General features: G+C 38.8%; 4 protein-coding genes across 5 annotated transcripts in view; all 4 read right to left on the reverse strand.

The window, feature by feature from the left end:
* The window catches only part of LOC6649629 (protein timeless homolog), a 66,863-nt gene extending 57,414 nt beyond the window's left edge, over positions 1–9,449 (reverse strand). The window contains exons 1-5 of the mRNA XM_023179634.2: positions 9,241–9,449; positions 8,860–9,183; positions 5,070–5,327; positions 4,692–5,011; positions 2,741–2,926 (exon numbers count right to left, since the gene is read on the reverse strand). Coding sequence (XP_023035402.1) covers positions 2,741–2,926; positions 4,692–5,011; positions 5,070–5,327; positions 8,860–9,183; positions 9,241–9,342 — 1,190 coding nt within the window. The 5' untranslated portion in view covers positions 9,343–9,449. The remainder of the gene's footprint in view (positions 1–2,740; positions 2,927–4,691; positions 5,012–5,069; positions 5,328–8,859; positions 9,184–9,240) is intronic.
* LOC26529239 (E3 ubiquitin-protein ligase RMA1) lies at positions 8,011–8,837 on the reverse strand. The gene has a single exon (XM_015177102.3). It carries the CDS (start codon positions 8,776–8,778, stop codon positions 8,158–8,160), a length of 621 nt encoding a protein of 206 aa, XP_015032588.1. The 5' UTR covers positions 8,779–8,837; the 3' UTR covers positions 8,011–8,157.
* A 1,268-nt stretch (positions 9,450–10,717) lies between the features above and the next one.
* LOC124459793 lies at positions 10,718–11,207 on the reverse strand. Of its 2 annotated transcripts, none has more exons than XM_047009429.1 (2): positions 11,139–11,207; positions 10,718–11,084 (listed from the first exon to the last, which is right to left on the reverse strand). In XM_047009429.1, the coding sequence occupies exons 1-2, from the start codon at positions 11,200–11,202 to the stop codon at positions 10,744–10,746; spliced, it is 405 nt and encodes a 134-aa protein (XP_046865385.1). In that variant the 5' UTR covers positions 11,203–11,207; the 3' UTR covers positions 10,718–10,743. The 2 variants fall into 2 exon arrangements, with proteins under 2 accessions (XP_046865385.1, XP_046865386.1); XM_047009430.1 differs by having other exon boundaries at positions 10,718–11,066; positions 11,139–11,200.
* A 290-nt stretch (positions 11,208–11,497) lies between these two features.
* Positions 11,498–12,060, reverse strand: LOC6649632 (SKP1-like protein 15). The gene has a single exon (XM_002072259.4). The coding sequence runs from the start codon at positions 11,965–11,967 to the stop codon at positions 11,533–11,535; it is 435 nt and encodes a 144-aa protein (XP_002072295.1). The 5' UTR covers positions 11,968–12,060; the 3' UTR covers positions 11,498–11,532.
* Positions 12,061–12,558: the final 498 nt, after the last annotated feature.

Consider the following 12,558-nt stretch of genomic DNA (forward strand, 5'->3'; position numbering starts at 1 on the left):
CGAGATCTTGAATGCATAAATAAATTATAAAATCAATAAAAATAGCTGCAATAAGGAAATGAGAGAAAAATGCATTAATAAAAGAAGGAAGAGCAGCAACCAGAGATGGTTGAACCTGTTTGCGTTTTTTTTTTCTTAATATAGTTTTTACTTCTTTCAACAGGATGTAGTTGCACACAGACTTACACACACTCACAGACACACACAGACACTGTAGTCAGTACTATTTGTTTAAACAACTGCCGATGATTCGCTGGTGAACAGCAATGCATAAACAAAATGACAAACTCAATTTCACTTTTCTTTTGCCATTTTGTCATTTTTCTTTTTGCCTTTATTCCTTTTTTTTTATTTTTTGTGGTTGTTGGAAAAGTTTGTCCATCTCCCAAGCCCATATATTGCAGCAATGCCATGCTTTATATAGTGCAAAATCAGTAGAAAATGACAGACGATAAAGAAAGTTCAAAGCGGGCGGGCAGCGGAAAATTGCATTTGTGGAAATAAATAAACAGAAAACTTTATTTTTGCCCAGTATATAGATAGATGGATAGAATGTGTGCAATATATATAGATATATATGTATACATATCTACATATATATAGAGAAGCAAACTATACGTATACATATATATCTACATATATATAGAGAAGCAAACTTAGAGAGAGGAAGAGCGAGTGGGGAGAGGGAAGCAAGTGCTATGAAAAAGCACGACAAAAGACAGAAAACAGACCAGAGAAATGACAAAAAAGAAAAACACAAAATAAAAAAAATGCAAAGGGCCGAGCTTTGAACAACTAACTAAAATGTTAGTATTCTAGTTTCTATACCCTTCCATATCCTTGTACATTAATTTGACCGATTCGTATTATAAAAAATACTTTCATGAAAGTAAACTCACTTGAATCTGGACTTAAGATCTTGGATATTTGAATATGTTTGGTACTCGATATTTCTTATTATTTAACATACACTTCATATTCCATTTGATTGAAAACAAAGTAAAAATTTAAGAAAAGTCTAAACAAAACTAAGTCTTTGACTGATTCTACCGACAAAAGTTTCATGATATAGTCTATTACGAATAGACTTCCGCTTTCCATTGATCAGAACAAAAATCTAAAGTGTCCATGACGAAAACATGAGGAATATGAATAGTATCAAAATGCGAAGAGTATTAGAAAACAAGCAGCAGCAGAAGCAGGAGCATAGCAAGTAAGAGCAGGAGGCACTGAAGTGAGAGTAGGAGCAGCAACAACAGCAGCTTAGAATAGTGCTAGGGTCCTTTCGGTAATAGGGAGGATGGCAAAACTTTACTCCAACGGAATGACAACATTTTTGCAAAGCTTCATTGTTGTCATTCAGAAACTAATTTGAAAGTAACCAAAACAATTTTAAAGAAATTTCCCACCACACAGACCAGAAAGGGAGTCAAGTTGAGAGAGAAACGAAGACAAAATGAAAGGAAGTGAAGGAGCAGGAGCCTGACCGGATGACAGCATAAAGAAGGCAAAAATTTTATTAACAGCATGCTGGACACCAATAAAAAGAGAATAAGAAGAAGGCAAAGTAAATTCCGCGGCTTTAGGGGCAGGTTTTGCACTCCGGTTAAAAATTGGGTTGACTATCTGGCAATGGCAATACAACTTTTGAGCAAAAGAATATTGTAAAAATTCTTGACTACAACTGCCATAGGTCAGTGGATGTCATCATCATGCCACTGATTTGTGAGCATGTGTTTTGTTGTCTCTCTTTTGTTTTTGTTGGTTTTAGTTTTTTGGGCAAATGTAATGCAATAAAAGTAAAGAAGATGACAACAAGTACGACGCCCAAGTAATCGAACAATGACAAACAAATTGTGTTGTGACCACAGTGTTGTCCAGTGACATGCTTTAGTTCCACTCCCCCGACTGCTTGACCACCTTTTTGGGGTAAGTGTAAAATGGAAAAGTCCAATTGGCAATGGGGAAATGACATGACAAACCCAACAAAGTTTCTCCTTTCTCTCTACAGTAAAACAGAGATTGAAAACCACTGTCACCGCACTTGTTGTGGCTTGAGGTTCTTCTGATCTTATCAGATGATCTGACAATTATTTGATTAATTGTATCTAAAATTTAAAAATTCAACTTAATGTTAATCTATGTATTATATTCCTTTAAATTTCAAGGGGAATTCTCAATCAAATTTTACAGACTTGATGGTTTCGATTTCTTTTTTCAGATTTACATCCTTAGAAGGCGTTGAACGTTGACTGTAGCTAGAGCCATCTCTTTAGTGAAATTTTCAAATTGAGTTGCTCAAAAAAATAAAAGTTGAGCACATTTCGTTTGAAATTTGAAATGTGAGGAATGGCAAAGGAAGTGAAGCTGTAGTAAAAGTAATTTGATTAAAAGCCCCGATGGAGAAGGCATTTTCAGTTGTTCAGAGTTTAAGTGAACGGCAAAGATTTTGCATATTTGCTGACTTGGCGTGTTGAGGTCAGCGTTTTATTAACCAGATGAAATGTAGAGATGCTCGTCCATCAATTGATATAGATGGATATTTCTTTTTTTTTTGCCCTTCTGCCCCACTTGGAAGCCATAGGCAATTAATTAGAATGCTTAAGTCAACCACAGAACATATAGATAGTTGAACTAGGGCAAGTTTTACTCCCACATAGCACATCACTGACATTGGCAAATGTAAGTCATACACACACTGGGTGGGATACATATACGCACACTCATGTGCTAAACTCACCTGACTAGTTGCAATTGTAGACCACTCAAACGATTGAACTCCATGAAAAATCGTATGGCCCACAATAGATAGGAGTCATCATGACTTGTCGAGCCAGCGTTACGTTCCAGCACACGACGCACCTGTCTTACCAATGTGTTGTAAGCGGAGCGCAGCACTTCGATGCAATACTCGCGCAAGCACAATCTGCAAAAGGAAAGATGTATTGAATGAAAAATCGTTTTTTTACCACAATCATATTGATTGAATGCAAACGGTAGAAAAAGCTCGATTCAAGGCTAAAGAGAATGGAGAAAAGGAGATGCTGTCCCCCCTCCCGGCATCGGTTTATATAAAGGCATTTGGCAACGTTGATGCAATAAATTTCGCTTGGCCAATTTATTTGTGCAAAACTGACTAAGAGATGCAACCGTTTCGAAGAGCAATCCCTGCTAGCTGGCCCACAGACATCATGAAAAACGAAAATCTAACGCATCGATGCCAACGCGGATTAATTTATGCCACAAAAAAGCCGAATCCCTTTGGCAGCTTATTGCAACATTCACTCCAATGCCAATGTGTTCGGGTGTGTGCAACAAAATGTTGTGCATGTTATGCGCTCCCGGCATGACATTGATGAACTTTCAGCTGGAGACGTGCCCGGCCTTCTTCCTTTTCACTGAGATCAGCTCGTTTTTTTTTTCTGTTGGTCTTGGCAAATCTCTGTGGTTACATTGTTTTTTTCCTTGCCAGCTTCCAGCTTATTGATGGGGCGTTTAGAGTTGCCTAATCACAGCAACACAGGCGCACATTTGTTCTGGGTTCTGGCTCTCAATTTATGGGCGCCCAAAGATTTGGCCTGCAACAGTGAGAGAGACCATAAACCAGGCCAACGAGCACAAGCCAAAAGCCACCAGACTAACAAGGAGCAAATATGTATTGGACAAACGTCGCCACATTTTTGCCAGAGGAAACCTTTGAGAATTTTCACTAGAAAATTGCATGGATCAATGGGCAAAGATGCTCCGAGTCGATGGCGATGGCGATGTCGGTGCCAATGGCGGCGCCAACTTGCCGTTTCTTACTTCTGGTGCAGCAGTTTTATCTCAGCAAAAAGGTTTTTATGGCCACTATCAGGAGTCAGCCCAATAGCAGCAACAAATAAAGGAATATGAGAAAATCAAATTCTCTAATAATTCGTTAACAATATAAGAGAAAATTTCATAATATTCTAAATGATTTTAAAATTGCATAATAAAATATCTGAAGACGATTACAGCTTTTCAAATAGCAATAATAATTTTACTGTTGAAGGACCCTTGCAAATGGCAGAGTATACTTAAAAGGAATCTTTAGACTGCGGCAAATGCATTTGCTGTAACAGTTCCAAGCTAGCCAGCAGCATCCTCCAATGCAATGTTGGGTATCCTTTAAGTAGTTTGTTGGTTAAAAAAAAAAACAAAATAGAAAAAAGAATCATAAAATAGCTGCACCTGGTGGCCATTAGGGAGTGCGGCAGCAGAAACGAGGCAAATGGCGGCGCCTTAAAAGACCGAACGACCGACAGACCGACGTAAAGCTTTGTTTAGCCCGACCAAGTCAACCAAAACAAGAAGCCCCCAGTCAAGCCAGGGAACCAATATCGTTTGTGCAATTCTATAAAATAACGTGAGTAACAGCCAAGAGAGGCTGCTGTGCAGGATAAGCAAAATGAAGGGAATGAGCGGCATCCGAAGGGAAATGGCTTCATTTATTATTGAATATTATTTTATATGCTCGCCTGCCTGCGCTTTGCGTGGCTCTGCAGCGTAAAATCGAAAATCAATGGCCGGAATGGCAGGCCCGAGCCCGGGCAGGGGTATAACAATTCCGTTGTTAATGGCTAACCACAGCTACACAATAGTCTGCCCAAAGTGCAGGAAGTTGCCAGAGACAAATAGTTATGTGTCTGAGATATCAGTTGAAGTCTTACCTCACAGTGAATGCGCTTCTTCGCGTCACCTGAGCCTCCTCTTTGATGTGGCGATGTGAGCGTTTTTGTTGCTGCTTCTCGCGATCGAAATCAATTGCAGAGACACGTTCGAGAGGTTGATGGCAAATGACATCACGATCGGAAACAGATTTCATATTGCGTATCACATAAGTGCCACCAAAACGGGAATGTCGCCCAGGCGGCGGACGTGCCTGACGTTTCGACCGCTCTCGACGACGAGCAGCTAAGAGTTCTTGCTGATCCCTTTGCTTTTCACTCACACTGCGTTGCATAGAGGCATCAGCCAGGGATTCGGCACTCTGTAGATTAGACAAATATTTATTTCGCATTCAGCAAAAGAGAAAATCGATCACTCACCTGCTCCCGATATAGCAAACAAATTATCTCCAGGCCATGCAAATGGAATTGAGATTCATCCGGTGAAGATATGACAAAGAGCACCAAATCCAGCATTCCAGTTTGATGTAGAGCCCATATAACCTGATCATGGAGACTGGCATCATTGTCTGCCCGACATTCAGCTTCGGGATTGGCTGGCACTTGCAAAACATTACGAACCAAAACCAAAAGCCGTTCAATCAGTAAATTTTGCTCTTCACTGCGTACAGCAAAGGACTATAAAAAAAATAAGGAAGATCAAACCACATTAAAAGTCAAAGTAATAAAATATTGCAACAAATCCCAGTGTAAAATAAAAAAAGATAAAGAAAATCTAAGCACCAAATCCCGCGAGTCAAGTTAAAATAATCAAATGAAATTAAATTAAATTAAATTGCAAATTTATGTAGCTCGACTGTAAAACGGAAGCCCCAGACTGTTGGAGGACCACAACAAAGTGAAGTTGAAATCAATTTTGAGGGTGGGGAGCAGCGTTGGAACGGGAGCGTAACTGCTGCTTTTGTTGCTCCGGCTGTGAGCTTAAAAATAAATACAACTAATGCGGCTTTTGTGCCTACAAGCCAGCTGTGACTCCTATCCGGACATGGACACGCCAGTAACTCACTCCCGCCACTCTCGCTCTCAGACTCACTCTCTCTCTCTTTCTGTCTCTTTGGGTCCTTAGCCCGGAGCCCTTCTCAAAGGCAAAGTTAATAATGACTTCCGCTTTCGGTTTCCCTACGCAACAAACCAAAATGAAGATGGTCCATTCAAAACCAAAAAGCTGGAAGCTTCCCCTTATCATTCCAACAAAAAAAACCTCATCCTTGGCTGTCCACTTGGCTGCTTGCCGCGTATACATCAAAGCATGTAAGTCGTCACGACGCAAATAAAGAAGTAAAGAAGTAAAGCATAAAAAGTCAGCCGACAACCAACAGCCAGAGGCACCATGCGCCAAATCCTTGTACACATTCATTATCAACGACAACAACTACAGCACGAGGATGTTAAAAAGAGGAAAGCAGGCAAAGCAACATAGACAATATCCATATAGAAATTCGCTGCATTTAACCAAGAAGAAATTCATCCTATACATACATATATTATATGAAAACAAAGCCCACTTTCGAGTTTGAAAGTTTGTATACCCTTGCACTTCTTTGGTTATTAAATGGTATTTTTAAACTAACATATACAAATGTATATTACTTTTAAACTTTAGAACAAACTTGCACAACTTATAAAGAAATACTTTAAGACCTACATATTCAACTTATTAGAACTTTCCTTTTAACTTAGGCGCTTTACTAGTTTGTGCCTTACAATATAAGCATCTATATTTAGAAATTTACATACAAAATAATATAATTTCCTTTTATTGCTCTACAAAAAACAGTACAACATTGTAATACTCTTGGCTAGGGTATATACAAACGAAATTCGAGGAAAAAAAATCCAAAAAAAAAAGAGAAAATGTAAAGAAATCCTCGGGCCACACTTTGCAATGTCTATGGTGATGGCAATGCTAGCTCCATGAAAATCCTTTGGAATTGCTCCCCGGAGTGTTATGAATGTCGATTCAATCGGCTTTAAATGAATTTATTTCGCTGTCCCCGAGTGGGGTGCGTGGGTGTAGTTAGAGTTACTTCGCTTTCAGTGTCCTGTTCTCATTGGTTTATGGTGCGTTCGTTGCTAGGTTGAAACATTTGGGTTTTTTCCTTTTTTGTCTAACCTCGTTTTCCTGACTCCTGATCATAATCAATAAACGAGTTTTCAAAAAGCGTTTTGGAAAAATGTAAAAACAAAAGGTATTCACATTGTATATATGTGAAGCTCAACATGATAAATCGATGCCAATCATTTCGAGCTGTATCAGAAATTACACATCCCTCCTGCCCCTCCCAAATAAAATGTTAACCAATCTAGTTTGTGTTTGTTTCCTGGTTGGAACGGAATCTAGTCTGCTTGCTACGTAACCATTTTTGTTTGAGCAATTGAAAAATATTTGCAAAACACACATGATGTTTAGTGTACGGATTGAACTAAATTTTGCACATTGCTGTTGTTGCTTTTGTGGTTTTAACAACATTCTATGTACATTGAAATGTGTGAAAAATCATTGTTTTTTTAAGTAAGCTTTTTTTCTTTTGGGGAGTGAACCGAATTCATCAGGAGGCTTTGTTTGATTTTTTGACGCTTGCTAGCCATTTGCTTTGTAGCCTATTTATTTAATCGACTTGCGGTTTTTGGGTTATCATAACACGGAAATTTGTCTTTTTAAACTGTTAAAAAAAATGCAGTTCATAAAACATTTCCTACATTGTACTGGCAATAGCCTAAATTCAGTCGAATCGACTGAGTTTTAAATTAAAATAAATGATTTGGTAAATATATTGGTGGACATTTGTAAGAGATTAAATTTACTAAACTTTCTTCAAAGGGCATACCATTTTTTTTAGAAAAGCAGAACTACTAAATGCATTCTGTGCTGACTTAGACCACTCTTGGCATGGGCAGTAAAATTCTATAAATTGAAGCCACTTTAAGGCTTAACTACGCTTTGGTGAAGGGTTTAGATTGAACCCACCAGATAGTAATAAAGTTCAAATTAGTTATGAAGCCCACACAAAAGAGAGTTGGCACAAACAAAAAGTCAGAATAAAGTATTCCTCTGGCCAAAACAAAATTCGAATGAAAGAGAACGAGAGAAAATGGTTAAAATAAAAAAAAAAGACTTGACTGTTGGCAGCTGCACGAGCTATTAAAACTTTTGCGCGGCCGTTGGGCCATTAATATAAAGATTATAGAGATTACCACAAAAAACAAAAAAAGAATATGGAGATGGAACAAAATAGTGGCGTTAAATGCCTGGACTACCCAGCAGTGACTTCATTTATGCAGACTAATTAACGCAATTTGATTATATGAATGGCTTGAGCATATTTTAATAAAGGACGTAGAGAAAGTGCGAGGAGTTGGAAAACAATCTGAGTAATTTTGGATTTCAATGTTGGAATTTAGAAATAATTGTCCATTGATGGGTTATGCTAGTCCAAGCCGAATGGAATTATACCCGTAGGGTACCTATATGGCACATGCCCAACAGGAAAATCATTATCATTAGCATCATGATACGTTGGCCCCAGGTGTGATCCACAAATTGACGTCGAATGGGCAGACTCTTCTCCTGACGCAGGAGCTGAGGTGCCAGCGGCTTTAGACGCATCAACGGCTGCGGTGGATACTCGACATAACCACTGTTGAACATTCCAGCAGATGGTAGATATGGACCCTCTTTGATGTATTCGGCTCCTTGCAATAGCATCCGGCGATGTTCCTCCAACGAACGACTGTTGGGAAGCCTATTCGAGTACCACAAGCTCTCCGAGTAACGAATAGATATTAGTGTATTCTCGCCAATGCGTGACAAACAATAAGGACAATTTGCCCGGGATCCACGAGTATATATCCAATTGGCAATGCAACGTGCGCAAAAATGATGACCGCAAAAATTGACCTGAGGATTGCGGGCCGTGCGCAAACACACCGAACAACTGTAATAGGTTGGACCCTCATCGACGACGGAGGATTCATCACTGCTGGTGTTACTATCACCCTCGCCGTCACCATCGCCTTGGCCATAAACCCTCTCCATGTTTCCGTCCTCCAAATTCTCGTATTGTGGCATATTTAATATTTCCCTAGTCTATCCTATTCCTGTGGATTTGTTCTACTATATGAATAGAGTAGAAAGCATTTGATTACTTACAACTTCCAAGGCCTGCTTGAGTTTTTCAAACAAGGCCGTCCAGATTTTGTCCCTGGCAAAAGCCGCCTTGTAACCCTGTAGTATATCGATAAGCTCCATAAACACCTTGCGCCCATGATTGTCATTGGGAGGCCCTTCGCGGTATAGCAATAGCGTTGGATTGGTCAAAATGACCAATAGACGTATCAAAAGGTCGGACAACTCTTCGTGTTGGGCGTAATCTGCGAGCATGTAGATCAAATCCGTTTGCAGAACCTTGGAACGTCCCAAGTGTCGGCGATACTCATGGTTATCCAGATCACGTCGTAGAATCCATATCAAATGCTAAAATGCAAGTAAGCATGTTACTCTGGACAATTGAATTCAGTTCTAATTGCTTACCTTCAATCCTTCAACGGCATCAGGTTCAGCTTGATAACGTTGGCCATCGCTATAGCCGAGAGCAGCGCAGGTGGCATCAATATCCGCCAGTAACACGGACATTTTGAATCCGGCTTAAATTTTAATATGTACTTCTAATGTCTCTTAATAACCTACTAAAAGAATTGCAAGAAAAAAAAACTAAAATGAATGTTTACCACATTTGCGCGCAATTAGTGTGACCTAATTTTGTGAAAATATCGATTATCGATAGATCGTACAACGGCTGTTGGCTGTCTGTTGATCTGCAGCATAGAGGGCGCTTTGTGCTGGTAAACTACGAAAACGACACGTAACTGAAATCTTGACAAAAATTGCATTTACGCAAAATAAATTTAAAACGAGTGTGCGTACATTGAATACATTGATTCATTTAAATCTTTTATACACATACTGATACATGTATGTGTGTGCATATATATTTGTATGCATACACACTTTTATTTAAATCGATTTAATTCGAAATTATTTGCTTGGGCAGAGTGGCAATCTCAAGTCTCTAAGGAGTCGTTCTCCGCTTCCATTTCCAAAGAAATAGCCTTGTCCACCTTGTCCCAGATTTAAATCTGTTTTTGCCATTCCCAATTCAGTCAGTGATGCAGGAAATTGCTCAAGTTCGCAATGTGAGTTATGCAAATACCATGGCCAAGATGCACTGCATCCTCACTAATCATCGCATGCAAAGGAAAAATGTGAAATTAAAAGCAAACAGCGATGCTGATGCTGACGCTGACGCTTCTTCTGCTGTCTGAATATTTACCTATGATATGAACAAATACGTTGGACAAACTTTTCCACCCACTAATGGTGCTGCTGCTGCTGTTGATGCTCCTTGAGGCTCCAACTCCTTTCAAGGACCATATGCCTTTGGCATTAAACTTGCTCCGTTCTTCTTCTGTGCTTCTATTGCCTCTTGTCATTCCCTGAAGAAGTTGAATTTAATTAACTAAGTAAATGCCCAGACATGAGCCCGGGCTCTGCTTATCAACGTCCTGTTCAGCAGCTCCTCAACAGCCGATGATGAACTACTAAGAGAACTCCAACAACAAGAACTTTGCTGACCAAATAAGCAAAGCACGTCAAAGTGCCCAAGTTGATGTCTGGTCCAAGGGGCTCCCAGGAGGAGTCTTAGAACAACCGCCTGCCGAGAGCGACAGAACGACTGACCGACCGAAGGACTGACACTATGCAAACCTGATTATAATGTGTCAAATCCATTATGTGCCTGTGTTGGGCGCTCTTAGGCGCAAAATGCCTCATGTTCAGGGTTTTTGGGGTCAGTGGAATGAAATTTCAACAACTTTTGAGCCAAAAATTTCGAACTTTGTCTCTCTTTTTTGGTCAGTCCTTATGGCCAGACAAAGTTAATTAGAAATTTTATGCCTTAGGTACAATTATATGCATAGCCACAGATGAAACAAACTGAAACACAATCTTATGCATTTATGTCCATTGTTTTTCTCTCTATTTTTCCGATTTTTCATCACTCCAATATGTTTGGTTATCGGACGCATTTCGCTTGTTTTTCACAAATTTCCCTTGAAAAAGAAAATCGAATGGATATTCCTCACGATGCTCCCAAGCTTCAGGTAAAGCCGGATGTTTTTGATATATCCAAAAGCAGCAATAATTATCCACCATTTCACCCGATTCATTACCCTTAAATTCGTTTATACGGATGGTCCTTCGAGTCCGCCCAACAGTAGATTTTTGTGGTTTGGCTTTTTGCCGAGAAGTGGTAATCTCAATGGGTACTTCAAAATCATCAATTTCCACCGATTGAACGACTATAATCAGAAGATAAACTATTTAAGTCAAAGTAATAATGCTTCTTATCATAAATTCACTTAGGAGCTCACTTGCAAAGCCAATGAATGAGCCATCCATAGTGACACTTTCATGCGAACTAACTTTGCTGGGCATAAATTATATATTAACAAGTTAAGACGTGAAGCATTAAATTTCTATGGAACATTAGCAACGCTCACCTCCTCTTAGTTTAAGCTTTGTCTGGCTAAATATATTCAAGATTGATATTTGTTGCTGAAAGAGAAAAACTAAACCAAATTCAAGGATAATAACTTTAACTTACATTTATTACATTCATAAATCGAAAGAACTGTGTTTAACTTTTTTTAAAATAATATTAATAATATTAATACTATTAATATTATTTATAAGATAAAATAATATCAATAATATTAATATTAGTAATACTAAGAAATTTTTAAAAATAATTTAATACAATTTGAACTATTTTACGTTGAATATCTTGTTCATGTCCTGAACGCTTTTGCATTCGTTTATCTCATCGGAAAGATGCTGCGTGGTGGCTCCCCAAAGGCTCTCGATATCCAAGAAATTGGCAGCTAAGATCAATTTATATATCATAATACGATCATCGATGGACTCTTGCACCAGCTTCTTGAACATCGTACGGGCCGAATGCTCATTTAACGTAACCTTGCTATCTCGCACAGTTCTGCACCATTTCAGCACCAGTTCAAAGGTTTCGGAATCAATGTCTTCTAAGGGTATGACTGAGATATCTGCTGATTTGGCCAGGAGACACCTTATAGCTACCATTTGGTTGGCCAATTCTGATTTGACGCGGTATTGACATCCATTGGAAGTTTGAACAGTCACGTCTCTGTGTATTGGGGCAGCTCGTGGGATGAAGGAGTACATTTTGGAAGAATGTTTTTTTTTGTTACAGTATGTGTTGACTCGGGAAAGTATTGATTGTGAATGAATTGTTAGTATTCGTCGTGTATCTGAAGTTAACTATAATGATACTTTGATCTAAGACATCGAAATTCATGGATATCTTTGATCGACTTTAAATAACAAAATTTCAATGTGTATTAAATTCTTTTCTAAAGAATTGTGCCTAGAATTTGGAATACAAAACCTTTGCGTTTCAGGTATTTCTATGTATAATAATTATTTTATTTAAAGAAATTAGATATCGATCTTAAACCCTTAAATTGTCTATATCGAAGTACATTAGAGTGCTTACTGTTTGATTCAAAGTGGCTTTATTTGTATTATCAAGCCATTAGTCAATTAGAACACGAGCCTTATTCGTCTATAGTCCTGACCAAAAGCCCAATGGCAGGTCGACAAAAATCACATGTAGTCACTCGTGTTTAGCTGCCAACAAGAAGCAAACCCCTTTGTTGGCCTTACAGCTTGTGGTCGCCATTTAGCCAACATGTTGGCCCTGTTGTCCTAGTTTTGGGCAAATTCAATTGTTTGCTGAGCGCCTTCATCTTGCAT

Source organism: Drosophila willistoni, chromosome 3R (genome assembly GCF_018902025.1).
Source record: "Drosophila willistoni isolate 14030-0811.24 chromosome 3R, UCI_dwil_1.1, whole genome shotgun sequence".
NCBI classification, from domain to species: domain Eukaryota; kingdom Metazoa; phylum Arthropoda; class Insecta; order Diptera; family Drosophilidae; genus Drosophila; species Drosophila willistoni.